Source organism: Pithys albifrons, chromosome 5, assembly GCF_047495875.1.
Source record: "Pithys albifrons albifrons isolate INPA30051 chromosome 5, PitAlb_v1, whole genome shotgun sequence".
In the NCBI taxonomy this organism is placed as follows: domain Eukaryota; kingdom Metazoa; phylum Chordata; class Aves; order Passeriformes; family Thamnophilidae; genus Pithys; species Pithys albifrons.
The window spans coordinates 62,941,670-62,969,504 of record NC_092462.1 but is presented as its reverse complement, the minus strand read 5'-3'; the positions used below and the strand labels follow the sequence as shown (position 1 = coordinate 62,969,504).

At 40.0% G+C, this 27,835-nt stretch overlaps 1 protein-coding gene across 1 annotated transcript; it reads left to right on the top strand.

Annotated features, from left to right (window-relative positions):
- Positions 1-2,965: 2,965 nt before the first annotated feature.
- Positions 2,966-5,562, top strand: CYTL1 (cytokine like 1). The gene is made up of 4 exons (XM_071555229.1): positions 2,966-3,178; positions 3,285-3,329; positions 4,684-4,812; positions 4,978-5,562. The coding sequence occupies exons 1-4, from the start codon at positions 3,032-3,034 to the stop codon at positions 5,047-5,049; spliced, it is 393 nt and encodes a 130-aa protein (XP_071411330.1). The 5' UTR covers positions 2,966-3,031; the 3' UTR covers positions 5,050-5,562.
- Positions 5,563-27,835: the final 22,273 nt, after the last annotated feature.

The following is a 27,835-nucleotide window of genomic DNA, read 5'->3' as shown; positions in this document are numbered from 1 at the left end:
TAACTGTTTGACTAGACATCCATCACAGGTGACTTTACTTGACTTAGTTTATCAAAGAGAAACCACAAAGCAGGAATACTGCAGCTGAACAAAATCTTCAAAGCAAATTACTCTAGCAATTTTTCCCCTTCACAAAATAGTGAATTGTTTTATTTGATTGAGTGTTTGGTGAAATCTGGATCCAGTGCTTGCTCTCCTAAGCCATCCTTAGCGGCATCTGGGTTACTGACTTCTTGTACTGGGAAGAGCATTTATGCTGTTCAGAAAACTGCTGTTCTGGCAAAACAACTACATTTTAGCAGCTTGCCAAATGTGAATGTGACAGAACAATAATATTTCACTCCTACCCTCAGCTATTCTTTACGGTAATGAGATGGTGATTAAGAGTCTGTTTCTTTACCAGCAAGACTCACAGTCAGTAGCATCCTTTCCTTGGACAGGCACTAGGTAGCTGTGTTTAGATCTATGATCCAGCTGCATAGGGCCATCTCAAAATGCTTCCCATCTCCCTCTGGCACCTTCATTCACTCAACGGGGAAACTTCCTTTCCTGAAAATAGGACTCGGCAGCCCAAGGCCAGTCCTAAAATTCCCACTTTCAGGACACTCAGATTTTCTTTCCTCTCCAAGATTCTACAATTTTAATATTCAGAAGCACAAGATGTTACTAAACCAATTGTTCTTTATGAAAGCAAAGAAGTGTATAACAAGACAGTGGTATGCAGCTCTCTTCTCTTTCCTCCAGGTGTTTTGCTGGATTTAACTCAGTCTTCTGCAACATACAGAGTACTTCTTTTTGCCCAAAACTAGTTTTCACAGCTTCAGATGAACCTCACAGTCTACTACAGTGTCAGGGGATTGCAGTACTTCATCAGATATTTATTTTGGTGAATACCTCACTAAAATCTGAATTTTAAAATTTAGGGTGTGGCATAACTTTCAAAATAACCAGTTCTTCATTCAAGGGCACAAGATATTACAGGACAATTAACATATAAAACAACATATGTTCAGCTTCAGGCATGCATCCCAGCATCTGGATTTCTCAGCTCCGTCTGGCATCTAATAAAAGAACAGAGTTTCATAAATTCAAGTCAGAAAGCAAAATAGTTTCTATAGATTTATGACAGCCATATAGAGATGTATTCACTCTGAAACCATTAATATGTAAATACATGGGACTCCCCAAGCAACCATAACAAGCCCTATTGTTTTGATTGATAAACTGGTAATATTTGCATAGAATCATAGAATGGCTTGGGTTGGGAGTCACCTTAAAGATCACCTAGTTCCAACCCCTCTGCCATGTGCAGGGACATCTTCCATTAGACCAGGCTGCTCAGAGCCCCATCCACTCTAATTTTGAACAGCTCCATGGATGGGGCATCCACAGATTCTAGGGTAAACCTGTTCCAGTGCCTCACCACCCTCACAGAAAAGAATTTCTTCTTAACATCTATTCTAAACCTACTCTTTTTTCAGTTTGAAGACATTCCCTCTTCTCCTGTCACTACATGCACTTGTAAAAAGTCCCTCTCCATCTTTCTTGTAGGCTCCCTTCAGAAACACAGAGGTGAGACTGACAGTTCCCAAGGTCCCTTGGTAGTTCCCAAGGTTCTTCTTTCTACCCTTTTTGAAAATAGGTGAAATTTTTTCCCTTTTCCAGTCACCTGGAGCTTCACCTGACTGCCATGACTTTTCAAATATCATGGAGAGTGCTTGGCAACTACATCAGTCAATTCCCCCAGGGCTCTGGGATGCATCTCATCAGATCCCATAGTCTTTCCTATGTTCAGGTTCCTCAGATGGTCATGAACTTGATCTTTACTTGCAGTGGAAATAAGTTTGCTCCCCCAGTCCCCATCCTGCTGTTCATCCACTCAAGAAGTGTGGGAAGAGAGGCTGCCATTGAAGACTGAGGCATAAAGTTACAGAATACCTCAGCCTTCTTCTCATCTGTTGTTAAGAGGTTTTGCCAGCATCGTTTATCAGGGGCAGTACACTTTCTTTGATCTTCCTTTTCTGGTTAACATACCCAAAGAAGCCCTTCTTAATCTTTCCATCCCTTGTCAGGTTCAGTTCCAGCTTCATCTTGGCTTTCCTCACTCCATCCCTACCCAACCAAACTTCATCTCTATACTCTTCTCAGGTTACCTATCCTTGTTTCCACTGCCTGTGCATTTGCTTCTTTCCCTTTAGTTTGACCAGCACGTCCTTACTCAGCCATGGTGGTCTCTTACCTTCCTTGTCTGGTTTCTTGCTCCTGGAAATCACTAGTTCTTGTGCTCTATGGAATACTTCCCTAAAGATCTACCAGCTCTGTTCCACTCCTTTGTCCCTCAGGACAATATCCCAGTGGGTCCTATTGACTGTCTCCCTAAAGAGCTGAAAGTTTGCTTTCCTAAAGTTCAGGGGCCTAACTTCACTCTTCACCTGACCCATATCCATCACAAATTACATTAATGCATGATTAAATTAAAAGAGTAAATTATACTGGACAAGAGAGGTTTCCTTTGTAACCATACTATGTCAGAGCTTCTAAGGATCTGATTTATACTGCCAATACATGACATCCATCCTGGAAGGATTTCTCTGTATCTGTAGCCTGTATAGTCCCACAGCTGTAAATTAGGTTCTCAAAGAAGAGATGCATGTGTCAAAGCACACACAGGATCAGGGTCTATCACACTGTGGTCTTTGTTACACATATTTCTGTTTGAGATGCTCGCTAGGTTGTTTTCTTTCTGGAATGAAAAGGGCCAGTGGTGTTTGTTTTTATTACCCTCATTCCCTCTTTCCCTGCTCCGGTCAGGAAAGCACTCGCAGCTCTGCCTCAAAAGTTGGCAGGAAATTTAAGGCGGCAGTGAGCTGCTGCTTGGACCACCCCCAGACTTTTTTTTTCCTGTTGATGTAGGAGACTATTTAATTGAGGGCTGATTTGTCAAACTTACTCGTTGAGGCTCACCAGTACCTGCCTAAACACTGAGAGTGATTTTTTCCCCTCTTTTCCTCCTCTTTTGGACAAACTCCCCATGATGAAGATGCTGCTGAGCCTGATTGCTCTGCTCTCTGCTGCCCAGCTGGCCAGAGCAGCCCCTCCGACTTGTTACTCAAGGGTGTTGTCTCTGAGCAAAGAAATCACAGAGTCTTTTAAGGAGTTGCAGACCTCCAAAGCTGTGGTGAGCCCACTCCAAAGCTGGTTCTGCACAGTCACTGCATGTTGCTTCTTCTGATGCAGGTTCCTCTCAAAACAAAATTGCAATAGGTCTTTCTTCTTTCCTGCAGGACTCATGTGTGGAGACGTTGCCCAGGCTGTACTTGGACATACATGTAAGTTTCCACACTTCTTTCTTACTGTTGTGCAGTAAAAGCAGTTAATGAAAGGTGAGAATAACTTGTAAGATTGTACTCCAGAAGAGTGGTTTAAAAGGAATGTTTAAAATCTTAACTATTTAGAGAGAGGAGTGACAAAAAACCCCCTTATTTTGAACCTTACTTAAATCTCTATGAACTTTTTAAGATTTTAATTTATTAAAAATTATAAATGAGGAAATCAATATTTTTAAGTGATTACTATATGTGCATTATTAATTCACTGTGAGAGAGCCCTTTCAGAAGTCAAATATATGCAACAAAGCTTTGAATAATACTTTAAAAGAAGAAATGCAGAATAAACTTTCTTCACTTAATAATTTTACATCATTTTATAACCTGAGTCTTTTCTGGTGCGTAGTGTTAATAAAAAGAAGTGCAGGAATACCTTGCTGAATTTTTCTGATTTAAATAGCCACTTTTTGAATCCAGAAAGAAAAAATTTGCCTGAGGATATGCAAGTGTGATACTGAGAAAAGACATCAGTAGTCATCTCCCAGCACAGACAAAATAACCTCCTGCACACACAGTTAATGTCATAGTGTTCTGCCCTGGGATATTTGATATATCTTACTTGTTTTCCCAGTGCTCCGTTAAGTAAATAAAAAATAGAAAATATCAGACTAAACAAATGGCTGACACATTTTTGCAGGAGCAACTACACCATCAAGTCTTGTAATTCAGGACCCTCTAGATCCCAATTCCAGAGATGCCAGTGCTTTACATCATTGCAAAGACCAAGAATTGTGAGTCCAGTGCCTCAGTTTCCCTTGCTTTAAAGCAAAAGCTGGAGGATTTATTTACCTGTTTCTCAAGGACATTGTTAAATTCATGTTGTCTGTGCTTTATTTTGATAACAAAACATCTGAGGTAAAAATTACTGTGAAAAATCTTGACTGGTATCCTGTTGTATAGGAAGTGAGGAATCAAATCTGTGAGATCTTGATAATTCATGAACTAAATCAGGTGATCCCTTAAAAGGGATACAATGCACCTATTCCATAGGTAACTCCGCCTACTACAGGAGCAGGTTTGATTGTATTGGCGCTGTTATCTCCTAAAGCGTGTGAGAAATAAGCTGGCAGACCAAGACTGTATTATGCACTTTTCCAAGCACTTATTTGAACCAAAAATCTTTGTTATGAAATATTGACAATGAATTTTCCTAAATAAAGGTTACATAAATTACATGTACATAGATGTAGGAATTCAAGGTTCCCACATGAGCAGTAAGAATTTTAGAAGTGGTGAACAAGAAACATAAATTTATGTTGGTTCACAATTACACAGACCTCTTTTGCCTGCTTTGCAGAATTACTGTGTTTTGGCAAAGCTCCGTGATTTTGTGGCCTACCCCAGATGTGACACAGTGCTTGAAGTGAATGAGCTGAAGGAAAAAGCCCGGAGTCTGTACACCATCTTGATCTCCTACTGCAGAAGGGTAGGTCAAGATGCATCAACAGGGACATGGTCTCTGCTTTTAGCCCTCTCTGTCTCCACACTGTTCCCTAACCAGCAAAACTGAATCATGCCTGAGCTTCTCAACCTTGTGCTATCTTCTGCCTTCCTTGTTATAAATGTTAGCCTTCTTTTTTTGTTTCTCCAGGACTTGGTATTCCTCACTGATGACTGTAATGCTCTGGAAATTCCCATTGAACACTCCATCACCGAGAACTAAACAGGAGTTAACTCAAAAGTTGTACCTGGGAAATTTTCAAGGAGATCAAGATTCAACATATATTTATATCTGCAGTCTACAATGTTAAAAACTAACATCTTTTTCAGGCACACTAGCAATATTATCTCAGACCTACCCATTTTTCTCTGCCTTGGCAGGAAATGAATTGCATGCCTTGCATACCTACTGAGCTGCTAGGGAACCGACCATTAGGGAGCAGTTTTTCATTTGGCAAGGTATGATATTTCAGCTTAGCCAAATGTATAAAGTATGTTTTGTTTAAACATCAGAAATTAGATCTTTTTTTACTCTTTTATGAATAACTAGACTCATATAAAGAAAACACTTTATCATTAATATTCTACCCTGACTTAACTGGTTTTCTTTTATTAGATGGGCATGGAAGGGACTGTATTTGTTTTGTTTAAAGTGTTTGATGGAATAAGTGTAACTCCGTACTGGCAGATTTCTCTGCCTGCAAAACTCATGCATGTATGTTGGTAGTTTTTGATGTCAGACTTGTGAGAATGAAGGTGAAAGTAACCTGTCTCTGTGGAAAACTAAATAAAAACAGCCTTCTAATCCAAGATGCTTGTGTTACAACATGTCTTTCAAGATCAAGCCTAAAGGTGTCAATCTTGCAAAGTTACTTTGTCCAGTCACTTGCAAGTTGTTTTTCACATCATAAGCTTTGTTTCCATAACAATCCAAACTTTGCTGCATGATTTGGTAGTGTGTAAATTTCTACTACAAGAATTTTTTCATACTGCAAACCATTTTTGTAAGGAAATTAGTGATATTTTTAATAGTATTTCTATGTTATGAGAATATAAATGATGAGTGAGAGGCTCGGAAAGCCTATTAAAATTTTAGACAGTTTTTTAAGACACAACCGATATACTTGAGCTACTAAGATGAATAAAATTTCCAGGCAATAATTCCAGAGTCATGGGTGTCTTCAATATCTGCAGCACATGAGACATTCACAGCCAACAGGTCTTTCGTGACGAGAGTAGGAAGGATCTTCCCCCTTTCTTGAAATTAGCTGCCATTACCTCAGAGAATCCCTTTCTTCCCTCTATGCAAGTGGTTCATCTCCTGCATAGTATTTGGTGGCCATTCATTTGCAGCACTGCCAACCCTGATGAAATGGTCAGTGGTCTCACCATGTTTTATAAAAACCTCATCTCCTGTAGTCAGTTTTTGATGTGACAATCCCAGTTCCTCTATTTGTCATCCTGATGATATAAACCAAAATGTTTGGCAACTGCTACGGAAACAAGTGAATAATAATATTAATTCAAAGGAAAAAAAATTGGGGGGGAGTGGGAAAGGGGTTTTTCCTCTATTTTGGAATTGCCTTGTCCTTGTAGAAACTACTAGTCTGATTTTAGGTGAAGAAGATTTGACTGTGCCTTTGAATCATAGAATAAGGGTGGGAAAATCTGAACCCAGGAGAGGTACAGAGGGAAGAAATAAACAAGAGTTTTTATTTCTAGTTTTTTTCAATTCTAAGTATACATTTCAGGAATGTGCCTGTCAGACTTTGTACTTCTCTCTTGAAGATTAATTCCTCATGTGCTAACCCTACTAATCCTTTAGATGAGCCATTCTGCCTATAGGGGTTCCACTCAAGTGTCTCTACAAGCATCTGGTAGAGACAGTAGCAACTCAGCAATCTGATCTACTACCAGGCCAAACTCAAAAATGTGTAACAGCTCAGATAGTCCTACTATCAGGAAAATCATTGCTTAGTTTTCCTTTCAGGATCCTTCTCTCCAAGCCAGCAGTCTCTGTAGGAGATTCTACGCACTCTAGAGACACTAATCCCTATTTTTCTGCATCACCTGGCCATATCCAAGGCCAACTCCTTCAGCAGCAGCCATATCTTGCAATAGGGGCACCTATTAGCATGCTGTCAGGGAGCCTGGTACCCACATAAGGAGTGTGTGACCACTGGCAGAACCCTAGATCAAGGAAAAAGACAGGTAGAGTTGAATCCTTTGCTGTCAGACTCTCCATGTTCAGGTTTTTGATCCCTCAACCAGGAACTGAGATACCTCCTGGGGAAGGAAGCAGTGCTAGAATAACATCAAGGTCTATTTACTTCCATACAAGTACCAAATCACATCAGAACCTCTGTTTTTCATACGTTTATACAAAGACAGCCATGGATGAACCCTGCAAGAAAGTGTAGTATGGTCACCTGTCAGAGGAGACTTAGTGGACGAGGATTTCATCAAATGGCAGAAGTATTATAAACGCTGGGTGGATGAAGACGCGGAGGTGCAAGAACCGGGAAAACCGTTGAAGAAGGTCGATAAAGACAACGAGGGCTTTAAGAGCTATTTGGACATTTCCCCAGTTTAATTGTTATATACCCCAAAATGGCTACCCTTGTCTTTTTCCCTTAGTCATCCCTGTCCAGGTTTCTCCTTCCCACAAACCCCTAGGGCATTTTTCCCGCCAACCCTCTCCTGATTGGTCCCCGGTTGGTGCAGTGCACCATTTCCCATATATGGTTATGTTCTCCTATTGGTTCTCCCCTCATTCCTCCCCCTAATTTCATGCCCACAAATGAGATGTGTCGCTCCTCCCTATCTCCTCCCCTTACTCTGCCCATGTTCTGGAAAGTCCCATGCTCCCCTATATAAGTCCGGGCACCCCAATAAACCTTGCTTCTCTTCGTGGACTCCTGACTCGTGTGGACTTCTTCCTTCAGGATCGTTGCCGGGTTGGGAGCGGGAGGAGCCATCCCTGAGCTTCTAAGGAGCTGGCCTCTCGAGAGCACACGCTGCTGCTCTTCGAGCCCTTCTCCTAGGAGCGCCACTCCAATCTACTGTGTTGGTGGATAATCAATCATTCACCGATAGTCACCACAGGCCATGGGCCTTATAAAGCTAACCCACCCTCCAGGCAATACATGTGCTCAGAACCTGGCAGCAGAAGCTGTTAATTTCCACCTCTAGATGTCACAGGTTTAAAATCCTGGCCTGTTGAAAAGCTTGCATTATGACTCGGCAGGCAAACTGCAAACAAGTTGTTTCCTTTTCTGCAGAAGCCCATACTACTCTATCCCAAGAACTGGACTTGAGGTAAATGGGCAGGTAACCACGGACGGCATGGCAATTCTGCCCCTGCTGGTTTCTTGTCTCAGAGAAACACACTTTCCAAAATCAGGTATTTGATAAGGATTTTTTCATGGATCTTCTCAAAACTCCTCATTGTCTTTCTTTATTGATGTAAATAAGCCTTCTCTAGATATTTTAATGGAACTCATGGTCCTAACTCCAAATTTCTCCCATTATGTTCCCGTTCTTTCAACGACCTTCCAGATATTCCTGTTTCAGGCTGATTACCTCTGTGAAGAAAATGTAGCCTCGTTTATTTAGGACAAAATACCTTGCAAGAAGTCTTTGGAACTGAAAACAGAGTAGAAATCACTACTTCATTTACACTGCTTTGGTTAAAAACTTTAGCTGTTTCGTGACTGACAAGGGCCCACTGCCTGCAGAACACTCTTAACCTGGCTGCTTACCATTAGCTCCATTCTGTGTTATTACATCCTAGTTCTGCAGAAGCTGAGAAATGCAAGCAGGTGCTTTGGGGACTGTACATACTTGAATGGACCTTAAAAGCCTATCTTCTTTTTGTAGATGCTGTATATTTTATCCACAGAATCAGATTTGTCTGGTAGTTGTTGTGTTTTTACAAGTATATTCCCTATGGCTTATGCTGCAACTCTCCACATCACTTATGTCATTTTAATGGAAAGTGTGCTGAAAGCAAAGCTATGCTCTTTCATTTTGCAGTAACCTGCTGTCATTCAGACTGTCTTAATGAAATTTGTGATTAGACGAACCCTCTTTATCACCTACATCTTTTTCCAGATTTTCACAGTCCAGGGAAAAAAAACCCACTGATAAAGAGATCTAATCCACTTGTAATTTGGCAAAAAAATTCCACTTCTCCCTTTCAGTAAGGCATTAAGTTTACCAACTTTTTAATTTGCTATTATACCAGGTGTATAAGAAGCAGTGGAGCCATTTATGCAGCTGAGCATTTATTCCTGCAACACAGAAATCCATACTCATTAGGGCCCGAGCCAACAGGGAGACTGGAGGGATTAAGAAGGACATATTTGTTATAATTTCCTAACTGGCATCTTGCCTAGTTATTGCAGAATATTACTAAAAGCACATCATTAAGAAACCATACTGGGTTTGTACAGTCATTAGGGAAGAATTGCAGAAAAGCAAAGCATCTGTTCCCTTTTCTTGCCTATTGAAGGATGTTTGTTGTAAGAAGCAGTCAATCCTAGGATTAGGCTTTCTTTTGCAGACTTCTCTTCCTCTGCAAGAAGCCTCACTAAATACCTGGACTGCTAAATTCTCCCTTATAATATCATGTGGAATCTCAAGGTCTTGGGGACTGCCTTTGCAAAACCATTACAAATAACAATTTACAATGTTGCAAAAAATGTATAGATTAATTTTACTATAACCAGCTCCTTTCCCTTCTTTTTTTTTCCAGTATTACTCACTTGGACATTCCCTAAGGAGGCACTCTGGTCACTTAACTCATCATACACTATTTTTTGGTGAAATGAGAAAAGATGGCAGCCTTTGACAGATAGTTAGATCATTCAAGGTGATGAGGTTCCAGTGGATAGCATGTGACATGCTACTAATTAATGTGGTAAAACTCTTATAATTTTATTTTTTTAAGCAAACAACAAATACTAATGCAGCGTTGAGATGGAATATGATATTTTAGGCTGTACACTTTGAGCAGAGCATTAGTTTGTGCAAATACCAGATTTAGGAGTGCCCATTTGTCCATTACACCTTTTCCAATGCTTGTGGTATTTGTGGGTTGCACTAATGGGATGCTGACAGAGATTTTCCGAAAATTTGCTACAATGCTGAAGTCTTATAAATAATTTTACCTTACAAACATTTAACCACTGTACTTTGACCAATATGTTTTTTCCACATTAAAATCTTCTCATTTCTGGAGTGTATGACAGTGCAAGTGAAAATTACAATGAACAAAACACAACAACTTTATTTGTGCAACTGTTTGGATTCACACTCTTCTTTAGGCTTGTTATGGCCAGGAACCCTGTGCCATCCAAGATTTTACTGTTAGCCCACCAGAATAAACAAAACAATCTGCCAGGTAGCTGTTGGTAGCTGTCATAAATCAGAGACAATGTCCAGAGTAAGGGCATAATCCTATTATCAAAAGATTTTTCATAGTTTGTTTCCTCAGAATAGGGTAAACATATATCCTCAAATAAATAATAGAGCAATGAACAGAAACCCCTTTAAATACCTATCTTTTCAATACAGATAACTATATAGATATATACTTTCAAATCTTGCTTCATATTTACAGGTCTGTAAAGAGGATGTGTTCAGACGGATAAGAGGATTTTGAAACCAAACAGATGTGAGGGGAAGAAAAACCTCTTCAAAGATATTTTGCAAATGATTGAAATATGTGGACATTACTTCATTAATATTCAAATTCATGGAACAAGAAGGCCTCCTAATGCATCTCTTGAGCCCAAGACTTATCTTGCTATCCCAGGTCATTCCTATTAGCAGTTGGCCTGAAAGTCTTTTATGAAAAAGTTGATCTAGAAAACTCACAACTGTTCAAATCAATATGTTCCAGACCCCATTTTCATTACAAACTTTTTCCTGGCACCCAATCTACCCTCTCAGAATTTAAATCCTTTGTTTCCTTATTTGTTCATCACAGAAATGGGGATTGGATTGTTTTGGGGTTTTTTTTGTCTTTGCAGCAGATGTTGATATGCTGACAGACTTCCGTCTCTCTCTCCCTACTCTACAAATCCAACTCTTTCAAACTTTCTTCATTGGTCAGAGGTCTAGAAAACACGCCCCTTCCTCTTGCCTTTCTTCTAGCTCTATTCATTTGACTCCCATATGTCTTTAGAAGCAGAGTGCTCAAAGCTAAATATAGACATCCAGCCGAGGCTTTATCAATGTCAAGTAGTGTGGAAAGAAAGATTTATTGGGAACATCATGAAAACAGTAGATTACAAATGAAAAATTATTTACAAGTATCTAGAGACAATGTTTCACTTTTTTATTTATATTGTAAGATAAATGCAGAAGTTTAGAGTACAAGTTGACATCACTACTCTATAATAAAGAAAAAGTTTTGAGCAAACAAAAAACCCCACCCAAACAAGAACAACAGATAATGAATTACAATAGCTGCTCCTTTTGTTATCATGTCCTAACTACTAAACACTTACCTTCCTAATCAGGGTGTCTGCAGCCAAGATGCTTTTTGGCAATGGTCTCTGGTCCATGCTATCTCTTAGACCACATCCAAAACGTGTTTGGAGTGGGTCAAAATTGTGCTCAGAACTGTTGTAACTATTTCAAGGTGTAGCCAGGCATGTTTCAATATTTGGAATGCTCCTAACAGTGAGAAAATAAATAAAAGACTGATTTTGGAACACAGTCGTTCAGTCATTCTCCTGGGAGAAGAGCCATGCTTTCCAGATTGCTAATACATTTCATATTATTTTTGAATTCAAACAGAGAACTTGAAGTAGTCCAGGGAACAGACTCAGAATCTCTCTAGTCTCCTTATGACTTTCCCACTGAATGAATACTGGATTAAATGAGGTAGAAAGGTGTTATTCCTATCGAGAGAGAGAGGGAAGCAAGAATGTAATTTTTAGCAAACCAAGGTCAGACGGAGCGCTAATGACCTAGAAAAGAGAAAAATGCTATTTGGACATGACAATTTTCTTTTTGTTTCCTTGTTTTCCACTGTTTAATACAGAAGGATCTTTTTCTGCAGTTGCAGAATTTAAGCAATTTTTTCCCACTGTGAGTTCTCTGAGGTCCATGACTGTTTGGCTGTTCCTGTCTTCTTATGACAGTTAGACAGACAGAAGATGTGGGCTTGGATAGCAGGCTGTTTATCAAAATTTATTCCTTGATCAGGACACAGAGGCCAGGTCAAGGGAACAAAGAAATACACTTAGATTGTTCTATAGCCTCCCTCTTCTAGTGAGTAGGTTTCTAACTTGTCACTAGCCACAGATCTGGGATATACTTGTGTTTGATGCCTTCAAGCATCTGTCTCTGTGTCTTAGTTGCTGTCAAGTGTACTGCTTGCCTTAGTGTCCTCCTCTGAAATTTTAATTACAAGCCATAACTCACTTTTCAAATTTTTTAATTTATTTTTTTTAGAAGAACTGCAAACTCAGTTCTAAACTTAAGCACATCACGAATCTGGGATGTATATCCTGAGCCTAACCCTTGTCCTACTAGTGCAGTTCAGAGCTGGACTAAGCCATAACTGCTTCTGAGGGTATGGCTGAGAGTTGCATTTATGTAGCACCTTTCTTCACTCAGTGTTTTGATCCCCATTAAACTGCTGCCTCATTTGTATTAACTATCTGAATGTGCAGTACTGAAGAAGTCCTAGGAGCCTGTGTCCTAAGGTTTGCCAAGCTTGTATGCACAGTAGGAGAAATCTATGACCAAATTACTTGCAGCATGGGGTACATATTCCATCCTTGAAATCCTCTTCATCAAAGGAAAAAATGTCATGAAGCGATGCATGAGAAAAGAAGAATGACACAGCATGACAGTCTGCGGGAGAAGTAAGGCTGGAAAAACTTCCACCATGGCCACAAACAATGAGCAGAAGGTCAGAGTCACATCTTCTCCCTCTCCCATGCCCCAGCTCACTGTTCAGCACTTGGGAGAAAAAAAGGGCTGGTCCAACTGCCTAAGATAAACTTGACATATAACTTGTCATTTTGCCATGACCTGCAGAGTAAAAACTATTCAGCTGATCCTAAAGCTCACTTGGTCACTTTGGCAGAAAAGAAAGCAAAGAATGGGAGTGGGAATAAAGAAAAACAGGCAAGAGCATCCTGCTCCTTTGTTTGTTCAAAGAAAGATACTTCAGTTTCCACAATACTGTTTTCCTCAATCAATTGCAAATGCATCAATCTTGTTCCAGTCTCTTGTAATAGCATTTTATCACTTACATCCTCACAAACCAGACTTATGCAGAAGAGAAATTATGCAAATAAAATCATTTTTAATCATCACTGTCTTCAAAGGAGGGCAACAAAGAGTTGGTCTCAAGAAAATCTATTGATAAGGATAATTATGTTATTAGGCTTTCTCAGTCATCTCTTCATACATACAGTAATTACTTTCAACTTAGACTCTTTAATCAGTATGGCATAAAAATCTGGATACAGATGTAGACAGGTGAAGAAAAGATCATGAAGTGTTTTGTTTACATTAATTACAGCTCATAATACCTCTGACAACTCAGAAAGAGATTATTAAGTTCAGGCATTGAGGCCTCTAAACAGACGGCTTATTTAGTTATTTAATTGCGATTTTGAGGATCTACATATGAACACTGTGACACAAACAGTTTGCCTAGGATCAGACAGCAAATTGATGATAGTACCAAAAATAAAGCAGATGCCTTTTGAGCCTACTCCTCTGAACTCTGAGCACTGCCTCTAGAACATGTCCTTGCATAGTCTGGGTATGGCTCTTGTATTTACCAACAGCCAACATTTCACACAGCAATCAAACAGATTACTATTTTACTGTTTCTGGTAAACTTTTGACCAAAGCTAGGTTCGTGGTCCAAGTTTAAAATGAATTCTTATTACATATGCCAGAACTGGTTTGAAAAAATATTTCCCCCGTTAAAGATCTAGTCAAGGCAAAGAAAGGGGAGTCTATTCTTTGGAATATGTATCTCCCAGTGACTTGCATAGGACACATGATATTGGAAAACAAAGACCTGAGATCACAGCAGAATGCACTTTACAAACTGATTTTTGTAAAGAACATAATCCAGAATTTGGCAGCAAATAATAACTTCAGAACAGTCACGGATTCCTAAAAAGTGTTGAAGTCCTGAAGAACAATATCAAACTGTTTAACTTAGATCACTGAAAGCACAGTGATTCATTAGTAATGTCTTCAAAAGCCAATTCTGCAGCCATGACCGCTGAAACCACATCATGCATCTTCATACACTTTGAATGTTTTGAGTCAGACATCAAGATATACTATATGACAAGGCCTCACAGCTCTTCTCTCTTTAACCTGGGCAATCAAATGCAATTTCATACACCACTGAACAACTGGAGAGAGTCAAGAGGACTGTCAGGATCAGAATAGACAATTCTAACTAAAAAAAATGACGAAAAAGAATTAACACTTGCAAGAGGCTTTAACTGTAGTGTTACAAACACTAGTATTTTAAGTGTGAGTCATAGTGACCTTTGGGATATGTTATCAAGTGTCTATGAAAGAGATTGGATGAAAAAATTGATGCTAGTAAATGGTAAGCTCTAGTAGGCAGTGATATTCCTTTTATGCAACTATGCAGACTAATCAATACCAAAATCTTACACAAATATGCTGAGTAGTTAATGGTATGTTCTGCCATACGGCAACTGCTGTGGGACTGGATGCAGTGTGGGATTTATTCACTGGGCAACCAATATAAAGAAACATATGAAAGGAAAAAGAAATCAAAACCCCATTGAAATATCCATATATCAGCAGTTCAGAAAGATTACTCGAAGGTCCAGGCTCCATACCTAGATATATGCTGCAAAATACCTTTATGCCATGCAGTTTGCATTGCTCTCACTGGACATTGCTGATGCTTTGGTTCTGCTACCATTTGTTATAAAACCTATTTGATGTAAGCAACAGCAATATTTCTCTTCATTCCTGCTAAGCTTCAATTCCACCCTTTCTGCACTGTATCAGAATGCAGAAACTTCCTTAAATAATCAGCTACATTCATTTGGGGCAAACTGCAATGGCCCTTCCTCACAGGTAGTGATCTGACTCAGCGCTACTGCTTGCCAGTTCCTTGACTCCAGTGATCATGGATATTTGACAGCAGATCTATTGCTCCATCCCAGAGCAGCTTGAAAGAGAAAAAGTCCTGAAAGACCCCCAGTTTTGTAAAATATATAATTCCACCTTGCAAAAGTGTTGCCTGCATGGCAAAATGGCTTAACCCATGTTACTAAAGAAACAGCAATAAGTGCTGAAGTTATCTTTTCTTGCTCACTGTATCTAGGCCTAGCAATTACTAGAGACCATTGTATTGCATATTAGAAATCGTAAATTAAGGTAACCTAGATACATGAATGGGAGGAAGTGGTAGGAAACCAAGATTTTTTTACAAGATTTTGGCTAGGACACCTATGAAAGAATGTTGAGAAGGTCAGACTGAGGAGGAGTATGGACTGAAGCTGAAAACTTGGGAGAGAACCCCAAAACACCCTAAGAATCAATGCCAAGAGAGGAATCCAGAAAGCTGTGCCTCTAACCACACATATGTACTCACAAAGCATGAATATTTTAATCACATATTGTAATAAATTAATATACATGGTAAAATGGTGTAATCATGTACTGTATTTGTATCAATATACCTGTTTGGGCATTAGTGCTTGGAAGTAGGTTTTGTGCAGTGCAAACTACCTCACATCCCTGCACAGAAATAAATACCTTACTGCTGATGGACAAAAGCCTCTCTTAGCAGTTTATTTCTGACCTTTTTCAGCTTCGAGCTGAACAGCCACGGTAAGATGCTTTGGTGGGGCCTATGTCATATCACAGAGCTCTGCACTCAAAAGGAGGTCCCTAGGAGGAGACATTTCTGCAAATATCCTGCCCCTTCCTCATCACACACTCTTGCAGGAGTTGGCACTATGCTAAGACTTACACTAGGACACAAGGAGTCTGCATGGGTCATAGATTTCTTTAAAAAACCTTTTCAGCCATCTATTATTGCTACTTCGAGCAAGTTGGTCTGTTAAGCTATAAGTAACCCTTGTTGATTGCTTCAATCAGGAAAACAGATGCTGTGTCACACCATCTGAGTCATTGAGCTGTACTGAAAAAAAGATCAGCAGAAACACTACTATCAACTTTTGAAACTGGCTGGGTGCTATGTAAGTTTTACAGAGAAAACCGTGAAGTTGGCAACAATAACTCACACCTTTCATATTTATATATTTTTTGTAAACTTAGGCTCCCTTTTCAGAGATTTTATGCTAGTTGGTTTAACAGCTTTTACAATCAAGTTTTTGGCGTTTCACCATTTTTGCTTTTCATCTGTTCACAAATTTATGACTTCACTCACCAAGTCAAATTGCAAAGTCAGAAAGCTGCTGCATGGACTGTTTTTGTCTTCTCCACTCCACTTGCCATTATTGATTTTGAAATCTGCCTCTCTACAGCCGACTCAGGGTTTATTATTAACAATAGCCAGACACATTCTGATGTTACTTGATACTGAAGATAGTTTTGGATAAATTGAATGATGATTGCTGTAATACTAGAAAGGAAGAGGATCAGTTTTGTCTCTGTAAATCTGGAGTAAGAAAAGTTTATTGCCATGTTTAATTTCTCTTTGCTAGACAACACATGAACTGCAAGAGATAAATTTGTCAAAAAAGTGCAGAAAACAGTGAATCTCATAGAAATTATGGTCATTTATCCTTCAAGTCAATTCCCATGAATCAACCCTCAAACATGTGATCTATTCACATCCTGTTATATAATGGAAGTTGCAGACTGTAAATCTATTCCCCTTGAAATTACATTCCCTATGCTCCACACTTCCCATAGAGGATGTCTTTACCCACAGTAAAGCAAGGGTACCAAAAGGCCTGCATAGGTGACTAAGATGCTCCTGTCAAAACTCAAATATAAAAAGAAAGCTCCCATGAAGAGGAATGGGGTTAGGAGACCCTGGAAGGATATAGAGATACCACCTGAACAATCTGATACAGGTTTAGGCAAGCCAAAGCCCATCTGGAGCTGAATCTAGTGAGGAGCTGTAAAGACTTCTACAGGTCCATGGACCTGCATTCCACAGCAACATGGAGTCACTGATGAAAGGGGAGGAGTAGCTAGTGCTAAAGGGTATAGCAAAGGTACTTACTGTGTTTTTCACCTCCACCTTTACTGGTAAGACCAGACTTCAGAAATCCCAGACCTCTGAGACCAGTAGGAAAGTCTGGAGCAGGGAAAACTTACTCAGAGGGCACAAGAGTAATATAAGAAACATTTAGACAATATGGACCTGCTTAAGTCTATGCAGCCTCATGGGTTTCACTTTGGAATGCTGAAGGTTGATGTCATTGCAAGGCCACTCTCAATTATCTTTGAAAATTCATAGTGATTGTGGGAGATTCCCAAGGACCAGAAGAGAGCAAAAGTAATTCCTATCTTTGAGCAAGGTAAGAAGAATTTGGGGGATTGCAGGCTGGTCAATGTCACCTCCATCCCCGAGCAAGTCTTCCTGAAAACCATTTCTGAACATATAAGGGAAAAGTAGCTGATTTGGTGTAGTTGGTTTGGATTTATGAAGGGGAAAATCAAGTTTATCCAACCTGATAGACTTCTACAACCAAATAATGAAAGTAGTAGGTGAGAGGAGAGCAATGAATGCTGTTTATCTCAGCTTCAGAAAGGCTTTCAACACTGTTTCCCATAATACCATCAAAGACAAACTGAAACACGGTCTAGAGAAATTAATGACAAGATAGATTGAAAACTGGATAAAATGGAAGGCTTAAAAGATTGTGGTCAGCAGAATGAAGTCCATTTGGAGGCTGGCCCCTAGTGATGTACCTCAAGGGCTGATACTGGGGCCAATAGTTTTGGCTTGTTGTATAAGGCTGGAGAGGAGTAACCCCAGGCACAAATACACAGACCAAGAGTCCAGAAAGGAACTTTGTAGAAAAGGACCTGGAAATCCTGATGAACACCAAATGAAACATGAACCAACAATGTGTCCTTGTGGCAAAACAGTAATTGTGGGCTACATTAGAAATAGTGCTGCCAGGAGGTCAAGGGAAGCAATCCTTCCCTTCTGCTTCCTGCATTCATTCTTGCTGTGAGGGTGGTCAGTCATTGGAACAGGTTGAATGGAGAGGTTGAGAAGTTTCCATCTTTGTGGATATTTGAAATGCAAATGGGCAGGGTCCTGGTTTTGCTGATTCTGTTTTGAGAATGAACTAGACTTTCTCTAAATCTGAACCTTTCCATGATTCTGCATTTACATCCATGTGTTTTTGCAGTTCCATGTTCCTGTTAAGCACCTCTAAGGAATATTGGTTTGTGCAGCTCTACCAAAGGTATCTGAGATGTATTTGGTTCTCCGCAGAGAAAGGACTCAATTAAAAGATATAACAGACTCCACCAGTGCAGTTTTTCCTTCTTGAAACTTTTTCTCCAAAAATATTAGTTTCTCTGACAGAAGGATTAAATACAGACTTGGTCAGAAGAATAGTTTCAGTAGTAAGGAACTCCAATCTAATTAAACAGCTCATATGGGATTTTCCATTCACAAGAGCTAATTTTTACACTTGCAAATAGTTTTCTCTTAAGTTCAGCTTGGAATAGCAGAAACAGTCATAGAAGGGAGGAGAGGGGGAAAAGCTGAATCATGTCTTAATTTGGAGGACAGTAATTTTCCTTGAGAAAGGAAAAACAAACTAAAAAAATCCCAATTACTCTTCAAGGGCACAGAGCTGAGTAGCAGTTGATAGTGTGGAATAGGCCATACTCTGGCCCTCCTTCCATGAGTTGCTGCCCTCCCATGCTTGCTCACTTCCTTTTCCCTTCTGTTCTGTGACCACACACTCAGTGTTAGGAATAGTCCACTAGGGAAGACACCCTATTTCCTTTTGTCTCCCTTTTTTAATTAAATTCCTAATTGACTCTCTACAAAGAAGATATTTAAGATATCAAAAGCAGAACTATCACCACCTCTTGCAGTGTGGGATGAAGTGATGTAAAAAGCCTTCTGATGGTCCTAAAGGTCACATTGTATCTTTCTGTCAATAAAAGGAATAGTTTGTTCATGTATAAGCATTCTCTGGCTTCATAGGGAATACAAGAGCAGGATGGCCCACCAAACAAACTTGTTATCTATTATCATCTGTTACTACTTTGTTTAATGACTGTGGGCTCAGCTTAATAGGTTAGACAGATAGGCATTCTTGAAATCTATATTTAAATGTCACGCTACATAGGAAGGGATTTAAACACACGGCATAGAATGAGCTCCTAACTGAATCTTCCAGAACAGTTTGTAGGAAAATATGTTCCCAGGAAACATGGCCAAGTAAGGTGGGCCTAATTTACTTAATATCCTTATTAAAACTAATGGTTCGTGCTGTTCCATTAAGATAAAAACAATAGCAAGGTTACATAAGGTGTTCTCATGAAGGATATGCATCTCTTTGTATCTAGGGAAATAAAAGGCTCATTTCTCTGAGTACTAACTCAGATCATACAGGGACATATTAATAAGTCAACCTTTATGAGTACTAGCAATACCTTATAGACTAATACATTGGAGGAATCATACAACTAAATCATACCTTGAACATATGTAGGTATGAAAAACATCATTTTATTAGTCCCTTTGAATTGAAGAGATTATTCTGAGAAGAAAAGTTACCCAGTACACCTAAGCACCAAACTCTCCAAAGGTTAGACACACCAATACTTTGTAGAAGACTGGGTACAAGCATCTCAAAAATTGCAACAAACAAAGTAATAGAAACTCTCAGGAAAGTATGAATAGAATTTATACCCATTGTAATAGAATGAAAAGAGTGTTAAAAGATTTAGAGACTATTATATGCCCTAGCATTGAAAAAAACATAGGCAAGAAATAGGACATTTGCACAACTAGTACTCTGTCAGACAGTTTCTACAATCACCAACAGAGAAGAGATCCTCACTGCATCTATCAAATTATTTTGCTATCTCAACAGCATATCTAATAAAAAACTAATGGATGGATTGGCTTCCAATTTGAAGCTGTCTAGACAGGTTTGATTTCTGAAAAGTAGAAATTCTAGCTTTGAATGGTCACATCCAGAAGAACAGGATAATGCAATGCTTTTCCTCACTCATCTACTCTCCCCCACCCCAGACACCCATCTCAGTCTGTTGGTGCTGATAAATACCCAACTTTTATAATGAACATATGTACATACATACATACATACATACATATGTGAATATTTCTTTATTATTTCTTTCCCCAAAACTTCCTGCTTGTTATTGTAACCATAAACACAACATCCAGTCACCTAAATGAACCAGGCATCCCACAGAGAAAAATAAAGCCATATCACAGCAGAGAAAACAGAAAACCAATATGCTTTATTCAGCATTGCAGGAGGCAAGAGCCGCTCAGATAAAGCTATGAAAAATCACAGCCAGGAGGCCATCCCTTCTTCTTGCTTTAGTTCTTTTCAGAGCTTTCATTTTTGGAGCATCATGTCTATACCCCAAAACCTGAAGTCTTTCTGCTTGTTTTGAGTCTGGTCTATGTTCAAAGCTCTGAAGTAAGACCAGATCAAAGATTTAGATGGGGAGAACACAAATCTCTGTTTCAAAAACAAAGATAAACTTTCCAAACCTTAAGTTGCAACAACTGAAGTGAGAACAGTTCACAGATTCCTGTGAACCACACCAGTACTCTATTAAGCTATTATTCTTGTCTCCACTTATTGGTTTTGGCTTGTGATAAGGATAAATTCTGCTTTGGAGACAGCATACTTGTGGCAAGATGGAGAATTCTCTTCTAGGAAGGAAGGTGATTGTTGAATTACTGCATTTCTGCCACTTAAAGTGTCCTTTTTTCTTTTTTTCTTATGCAAAAGTGTGACTTGAAACTATCATAATCTGGTTACTGGACTCATGAAATCATACCCTCACTAAAGACTTGACTTGCTGTGTCTATATTTATTAAATGAATGCTTAGACAATTCAGAGGAAATTTCTCAGGATTTACAGATCACATACTGATCTGACAGAAAAAGGAAAATATGTATAATTTATGGCTAGCTCAAAGTGCCAAGTGCTAGACAATGCAAAGAAGAGAAGATTGTGTTAGAAGTACCCTTGTGCAAAGGATGACAGAGGTAAAACTTGAGATTGAGAAAAGGGAAACCCTATCAAAAAATAAAGATTAGGATAGATGGGAACCAATTCCAACAATTATCTGTCCAACAAGACCAGCTTAAACTCAGAAAACTGCCAGACTCTAGTGGAAATGGGTCTGCACATCTTCTCTGCCTGCTTTGTGGAGAAAGTAGAAAGGAAGATGCTTTTGCTGGCACTTACAGTCACATATGGCACCAGCACCGCCCTCCTCTTGTGCCCGACGATGACTCAGGACAGCGAGATCTATGGAGAAACTTTCTTGTGGGCATCAGCCAGATCCTGAATAGTCTTTGAGGATCCAGTCCTGCTTGGACTGAGCAAATGTCCTCCTACCTCCATATGCCACTCCATTCCCCTCCCATACCTCTTCACTCACTCACTGTACCAGCTTTGCTCCCAGTTGCTCTGAAGACCTGTATGGTACTTCTTTCTCTTAGAACTGTGATGACTCCAGTTCCACAGTACCATAAAGCATTGTCTTTTACCTCATGTTTTATAAATGAAATCTTGACATCCAGGAAAAAAAAACCCACAAAAAACTAAAAACCATCAAACAAAAAATGCTACTGTCATCAGTATTTCCCTTCCAGGTTTCCTTGGAGCTAATTTTAGATCCAGCCACAAATTTCTGTTAGTTCACAGCCACTGGCAACAGGAAGGGGTTAAATCTTCCATCTATTCCCTGACTTTCTAGTTATCCCTTTTATGCTAAGGAAACAAAGTGCTATTGCTAGAGAGAACCAAAATTTCTCACTGCCCCTAGAGAGAGGAGAGGTAGGACACATATTTATAAGTGTTCAGGGCCCTCAGCTGTCACTCAGCTCTTGCTGGGCCTGAAGCAAGCTATTTTGCTTCGGTGTCCCACCCAGACTCTGTCTCTCTGGAACTTGTTCCCCAAGTCAAAGGTCTGATCAATTCTGCACAAAGGAGTATACCTCAAGCAGCATCAAATTGAAGTCCTCTTCAAAAGTAAGACACAGACCCCTTTCATTTCTCATACTTCTTTCAGTTTCATTTCTGCAGTGCTCTCTCTTGCCAGGTCATCTTCCAGCCCATATCAATGATCTTTGCCTCCACATCTCTTTGTCTCTTCTTTCTTCAGCTCTCTTTTACTTACTCTTCTCCCCACCACCCCATCTTCTCTTTCCCTGCTGTTTATTTCAGGTTCCAGCTCCTCCTTTGCTAGATCCTCTTTTTTTATCTCCTTACAAGTGAAGGGCACTCTGTGGTCTGTGAAGCCACCAGCAAACTCTCCTCCACCTCCCCATTCCATATAATCCCTCATGTATCTACACTTTGAATCCAGCACTCTGTGGTCTGCGAAGCCACCAGCAAACTCTCCTCCACCTCCCCATTCCATTTAATCCCCCATGTATCTACACTTTGAATCCAGCACTCTGCTCAGCACAACTTATGCAGACTGCTGCAGGAGAAAAGGGAAAATGGCAACATCATATAGAGAAGTTATCCAGCTCGCCAAGAATGCCAGAAGGAGAACTTCTGTATGCTGACATTGAGCAGTAACGGAATTAATGCATTTCATTTGTTAGCAGGTGTCAGTTCCAAGGAAGACCATTTATGCTAGTGATGGACTTTAAGTACATGTATCCAACTGACTTTGGTGGGATTTCCTGCCAGTTGTACTTCAGCACATGAGCAAATGCCCAATGGATCCAGAGAAAACACAAACAGCCCTGACTCAGCTGAAATCGCACTTCCACCATCTACTGAAGACAGCCAAGGAGTGGCTCTGGCTGAAGTGCAAGTTTAAGGTGGAGAGAATAAAACCACATAGTGGCTTTATTCTGTTATGGCAACATCAGCAGTAAGTAGGCAGGAAGTATACTGAGCAGTTCTCCCTACACATACATGCCTATTCAACATGTGAATTGACATACTTTCTGTCATTTCCCATATACATTGTCATGATTTAACTCCAGCCAGTGACTAAGCCCCAACATAGCTGCTTGCTCACTTTGGCCCAGTGGGATGGGGAGAGAATTGGAAGAATAAAAGTGAGAAAAGTGAGAAAACTCGTGGGTTGAGAAAAAGGCAGTTATTATGAAAAGCAAAAGTCATGCATGCAAGCAAAGCAAAACCAGGAATTTGTTCACTTCTTCCCAAGGGCAGGCAGGTGTTCAGCCATCCCCAGGAAAGAGAGGCTCCATCACGTGTAATGGTTACTTGGGAAGACAAAATCCACCACTCTGAAAATCCCCGCCTCTTCCTCCTTCTTTCCTTGCTTTATTGCCGACCATGATGCCATGTGGTGTGGAATATCTTTTGCTCAGCTGGTTTCAGCTGTCCTGGCTGTGTGCCCTCTCAAATCCTTTAGCACCCTCAGTCTCCTCGCTGGTGCAATGAGAGGAGGGGCAGGAAAGGCCTTGGTTCTGTGCAAACACTGCCCAGCAATAACTAAAACATCCCTGCTTTGCCAGCACTCTTTCCATCACAAATCCCAAACACAGCCCCACAGTAATTGCTAAGAAGAAAATTAACTCTATCCCATCCAAAAGCTGCACACACATATATTTCTAAAGAGTATCCCCTGCAAGAATATCCTATGCACACACAAACACATTCAAGTTGCAAGAAGGATCATGGCCACATCCCTTCCTGGTAAAATGCAGTTTTAAGATTAGAGGAATTCTAGCTTGAAAGACCTTGTTAACACTCCCACCACACCAAATTACCTAACACCTTTGTGGCTTTCACAGGGATTTTTATCTGACATATTTATCAGGTATATTAGTAATTACAGATCTCTAAATAAGCTGTGCTTTTTATTATTGTTCAGACAGACTTCTGTGGATTTTGGAATTTTTTATTATTCCCTTTATATTTTAGAATCTGAGAAACATGTAATTATTTACCATGCAGCCATGCTGTGTTCAGATATTACTGCCTACTTGTATGTAAACCATAAAAATAATTTTTCTCTTGTCAGTGTAACCGTCTTCCTCCAATTTCTGATAAGGCATCATAACACCTGCTCCACAATACCCTAGATTTGTCATTCAGAAATCTGGTCAGCTTATTTTCAGTGCAAGAGAATAGTTTATTGTCTTGCTTTAGGGGATTGTGATTCTATTTTTAATTAAAATAGATTTATATCCTTCTCTTATCACTAGGTTCAGACTGCATTTTCTCAAAATGGATTCAGGCCAGAAAGAATTGTGAAAACATGCAATGAATCTTATTAAACCTGAAATAGGTGTTTTAGCTGTATTCACAAGCCAGTCTGGTTTTGAGGTTTAATCCAGCTCTTGCAAAGAACATCCAGTTCTTTCTGCATTATACAATTCATAAGATGTCTTCAGATTATTTTTAAAGGCAAATTCTACTTCATTCTCAGTCATAAGAGTGTTTAGTTTTTCCTTTTGATGAATACATCCTGTGGAATTGATCTTTGAGGATCCTTGGAGTTCTCTGTTCTTACTACTTCTCCCATACCTCTTAAAGCTTAGCTTTTAAATCAATAAAGAAAAGTTTTTGCAACTGGAAGGATTTGCTGTTTCCCTGAACATTTTTATTTGGAACAGAAATGAAGGGAAACCAGTGCTATACAGATTTTTAGCATCAAGGAAAACCTCACAGCTGTTCTAACTGAAATGTATAGAAAGAGGACGGTGTCTTTGCAATAAAGTAGTTCAGTTTTCATGATGATGGGGTGATCTTTAGGCTGCAGTGAAGGAAAGAAATCACTTATTCCTGCACCCTTGGAATTAAGATTTCAGCCCTTTACATTAACCAGTAGCATATACCATTGAAAACTTTATATTCTTAAATAAAATCTCCAGCCTTTCATTCTCCTTTAAATCCAGTGACTCATTCCATCTTGTCACAGCACAGGCAGCCAGACACAAGTGAAGCAGCTATTATTTGGTTTTCTGCTGTCTCCTTCCCTTCCTCAAGGATCTTTGCTGAGTTTTGGCCCAGCAAGCAAATTAGAGAGCATTATTGGAGCGTTTGTGTGGTGACTGGAATTGTCCTCTTTTCTCACTAGGTCTGCTTGTTAAAGCTTTCACAACTGAAAATTGCTTTATTCCTCCTTTTGTGGAGAACAAAAGGAGATTAAATGTCTTCAGAAAGGATGGATGCATCATTTCAGGTGGAAGATTCTCATCTTCTTGGCAGGATTTAGTCTCTCTTTGATGCTCATGTGGGGAGCTGGCTTTTCAGTTTTGGAAAACTCATGTATCAGCTCTGTTGGATTATAAACTCAGGAATGAGGATTTCCTAGGTGGGATGGAGGCAGGCACTGCATCAAGTTCACACTGCTCCACTTTGTGAAGTATGGCAAATGGCACTCCTAAAAACATCCATACAGATGCAAAGTAACTGTCCAAGAGTTGCTACTTACTTATCCAAAGGAAGCATAGGCTGATTCACAGCCTTACAGCTGAGAAAAGCTTTTCGGAAGCATTTATGGAGTATGATCACCACAGGAACGTGAGTCCACCCTGAGACCTTAAAGCAAGAATGCTATATGAACTTCAGACATGATGCCTTTCCTCATTTTACAATGTATAGTAGTTTAATTCCTTGTCAGGCCATGAGGAATAAGGTGACAGCACAGATGCTGGGCAATTAAAATGGAAGTGTATATGAGGTGAATATGACTAGTGGTTGGTTACTTGTTCGCACCAGGTGGAGCGCATCATTTCACTTGTGGTTCATTGGTAGCAGCGCTGTGGGTGCTGACACAGCTGAGAGTTTGTTCTCTGCCTCCTATGTTTTCCAACAGTTCAGGAGCTGAGCACCACAGGACTTGTAAATTTCCCCCTTTCACAAACAAGTATTCCCACTTGCTGTGGATTTTGTTGTGGGAAGGGGTTTATTGGTCAGCTCTTAGAACCATCTGGTCAGTGTTTAACAAGAAGCTGAAGCTATAGTGCAAGCATATTTTATTCATTCAGGGCCTCTCCTCCTGGCTAGCAACCAGTTCCCAGGCTCCCTAAGTAATTTTCCCCTCCCCATCTTATGCTGTAGAGTGATGCAGTAAGTTAAGCATTGAAAAAGCAATCTCTCAGATAAGTCATCTATCTCATCTTACATATCTGTCTTACTTAACCCTTACCTTCCTGGCCCCAGGGTCAGGTACTGGGGTTTCAGACATGGTGATGTGCTCAACTCCATCTCCATCCTTGCCAAAGCAGACAGAAATATACTGCAGCCATCTCCTCCATCTATTTCATGCAAGTCAGGGATTTCAAAACTCTTGTCTGATCTAGTGGGGCTGCTGTGCTCCTACTTTCACCCAGGCAGACCTACCCACACCATCCTAAGCAAAAGGTGCTGATTTTGAGACAACTGCTTACCTGCACTACCTCACCCCATAATTGCCTGTGTCCTAGTGGTAGAGTAGGAAGCAGAATCACACAGCAGTGTGAGGAGTAGAGTGCAACTTAGATTGGGATAAGCTCTTGAAGAATCAAGATCTTGCCTCTGCAACAAGCTGCCTTGACCCAGGAAATGTGGAGCTGCACTGAGGAGGAAACAGCGAGACCTAGTGAGAGGTAGAATAGACTGGGACTCGACTGAGGTCAAACTAATGGGGATGCATGACTTAAATGCAGTCAGGGCAAATGTGTCCACTCTGGCAGGGCACTCAGGCTGTTTACCAAAGCTGGTGTAGACATACCCATAGAGTCTCTTCCTTCTGGAGTACATCTTGTACTTTTCAAACACTTTCATGCCTTAGCTTTAAGTGTGCAAACCACACCCATTTGGCAGGTCAGTCTGACAGGCAAGACATTGTCATGAATCCATCCTGCCCTGGCTGATCATGAGGGCTAGAACACCTCTGAGAAAATAAGACCTGAAGACCAACTCTATCAGGTTTGTATTGAGAAATCCATGAGATGGAGGAATAAATAATAAACCACTCATCCTCCTACTGCCCCTACAGGAACAGACACAAGTATATCTAATGTCTTTGATATTAAATGACCTTAGGAACTGCACTTCAGATTTATCCCAAACTGACAATAACTGAGAGGCATAAACTACATGAGACTAAAATGTATCTCATGTAGGGACATAAAGTGAAATAAATAAGTTCCTCTTACCATGAACTTGGCCATGCTAAGCAGAAGGTCTGTACCAGAGGGTGACCACTGGTAATGACTGGGTGAGTCTCTGCCTTTATCCCCAGTTTTCAACATAGCTGGGTCAGTGCAGTTAGTGCAGCCAGGTGTCCTTTTTCCATGGTGCAGCAGAGAAATCCACCTCATAGAAATATCTATGAGTAATATCTCTTCTCAAGGTCTCTTCATCAGGCCTGCAATCCTTCTTCTGCCTTTTACAGAAACAAACTGATAAAAGAGAGATTGCAATGGCTTCAGTTCATAGCAGTACCACGAGTGAAATGTACCTCTCTTTTACAAGTCATACTTTAATGCAGAAAACAGAAAGGCGTTCTGATAGATTTTCCTTTGAGGAAAGAATCTTTTTCCACTAAGGATTCCAGTATACTGAATGCACAGAAATTAAATACTTTTTTTATAAAAGTACACCAGAGGCACAGTATCAACCCTCATCTGACTTTCGCTTTGCCTGTGGTTGGCTGTTATCCTCTCCTTGTGCCAGCCAGGATCTCCAACAAGCCACAGCAAGACCAGGATATCAAACAGGCATCCAAGGGCACTGTGGGAATTTGAAGCACTCCTATTCATTATTTCCCTGCATTCAATTTCAAATATTAGATGATCCATCTTCATCCTCACATAGCTAGAAATAGATCA

Bases quoted from the DNA above. Each gene is read 5' to 3' on its own strand.
- CYTL1 (XM_071555229.1), top strand. From the start codon at position 3,032: ATGATGAAGATGCTGCTGAGCCTGATTGCTCTGCTCTCTGCTGCCCAG. The intron at 3,179-3,284 runs GTGAGCCCACTC...TCTTTCCTGCAG, and splicing joins TGCAGACCTCCAAAGCTGTG to GACTCATGTGTGGAGACGTT. The intron at 3,330-4,683 runs GTAAGTTTCCAC...CCTGCTTTGCAG, and splicing joins GGCTGTACTTGGACATACAT to AATTACTGTGTTTTGGCAAA.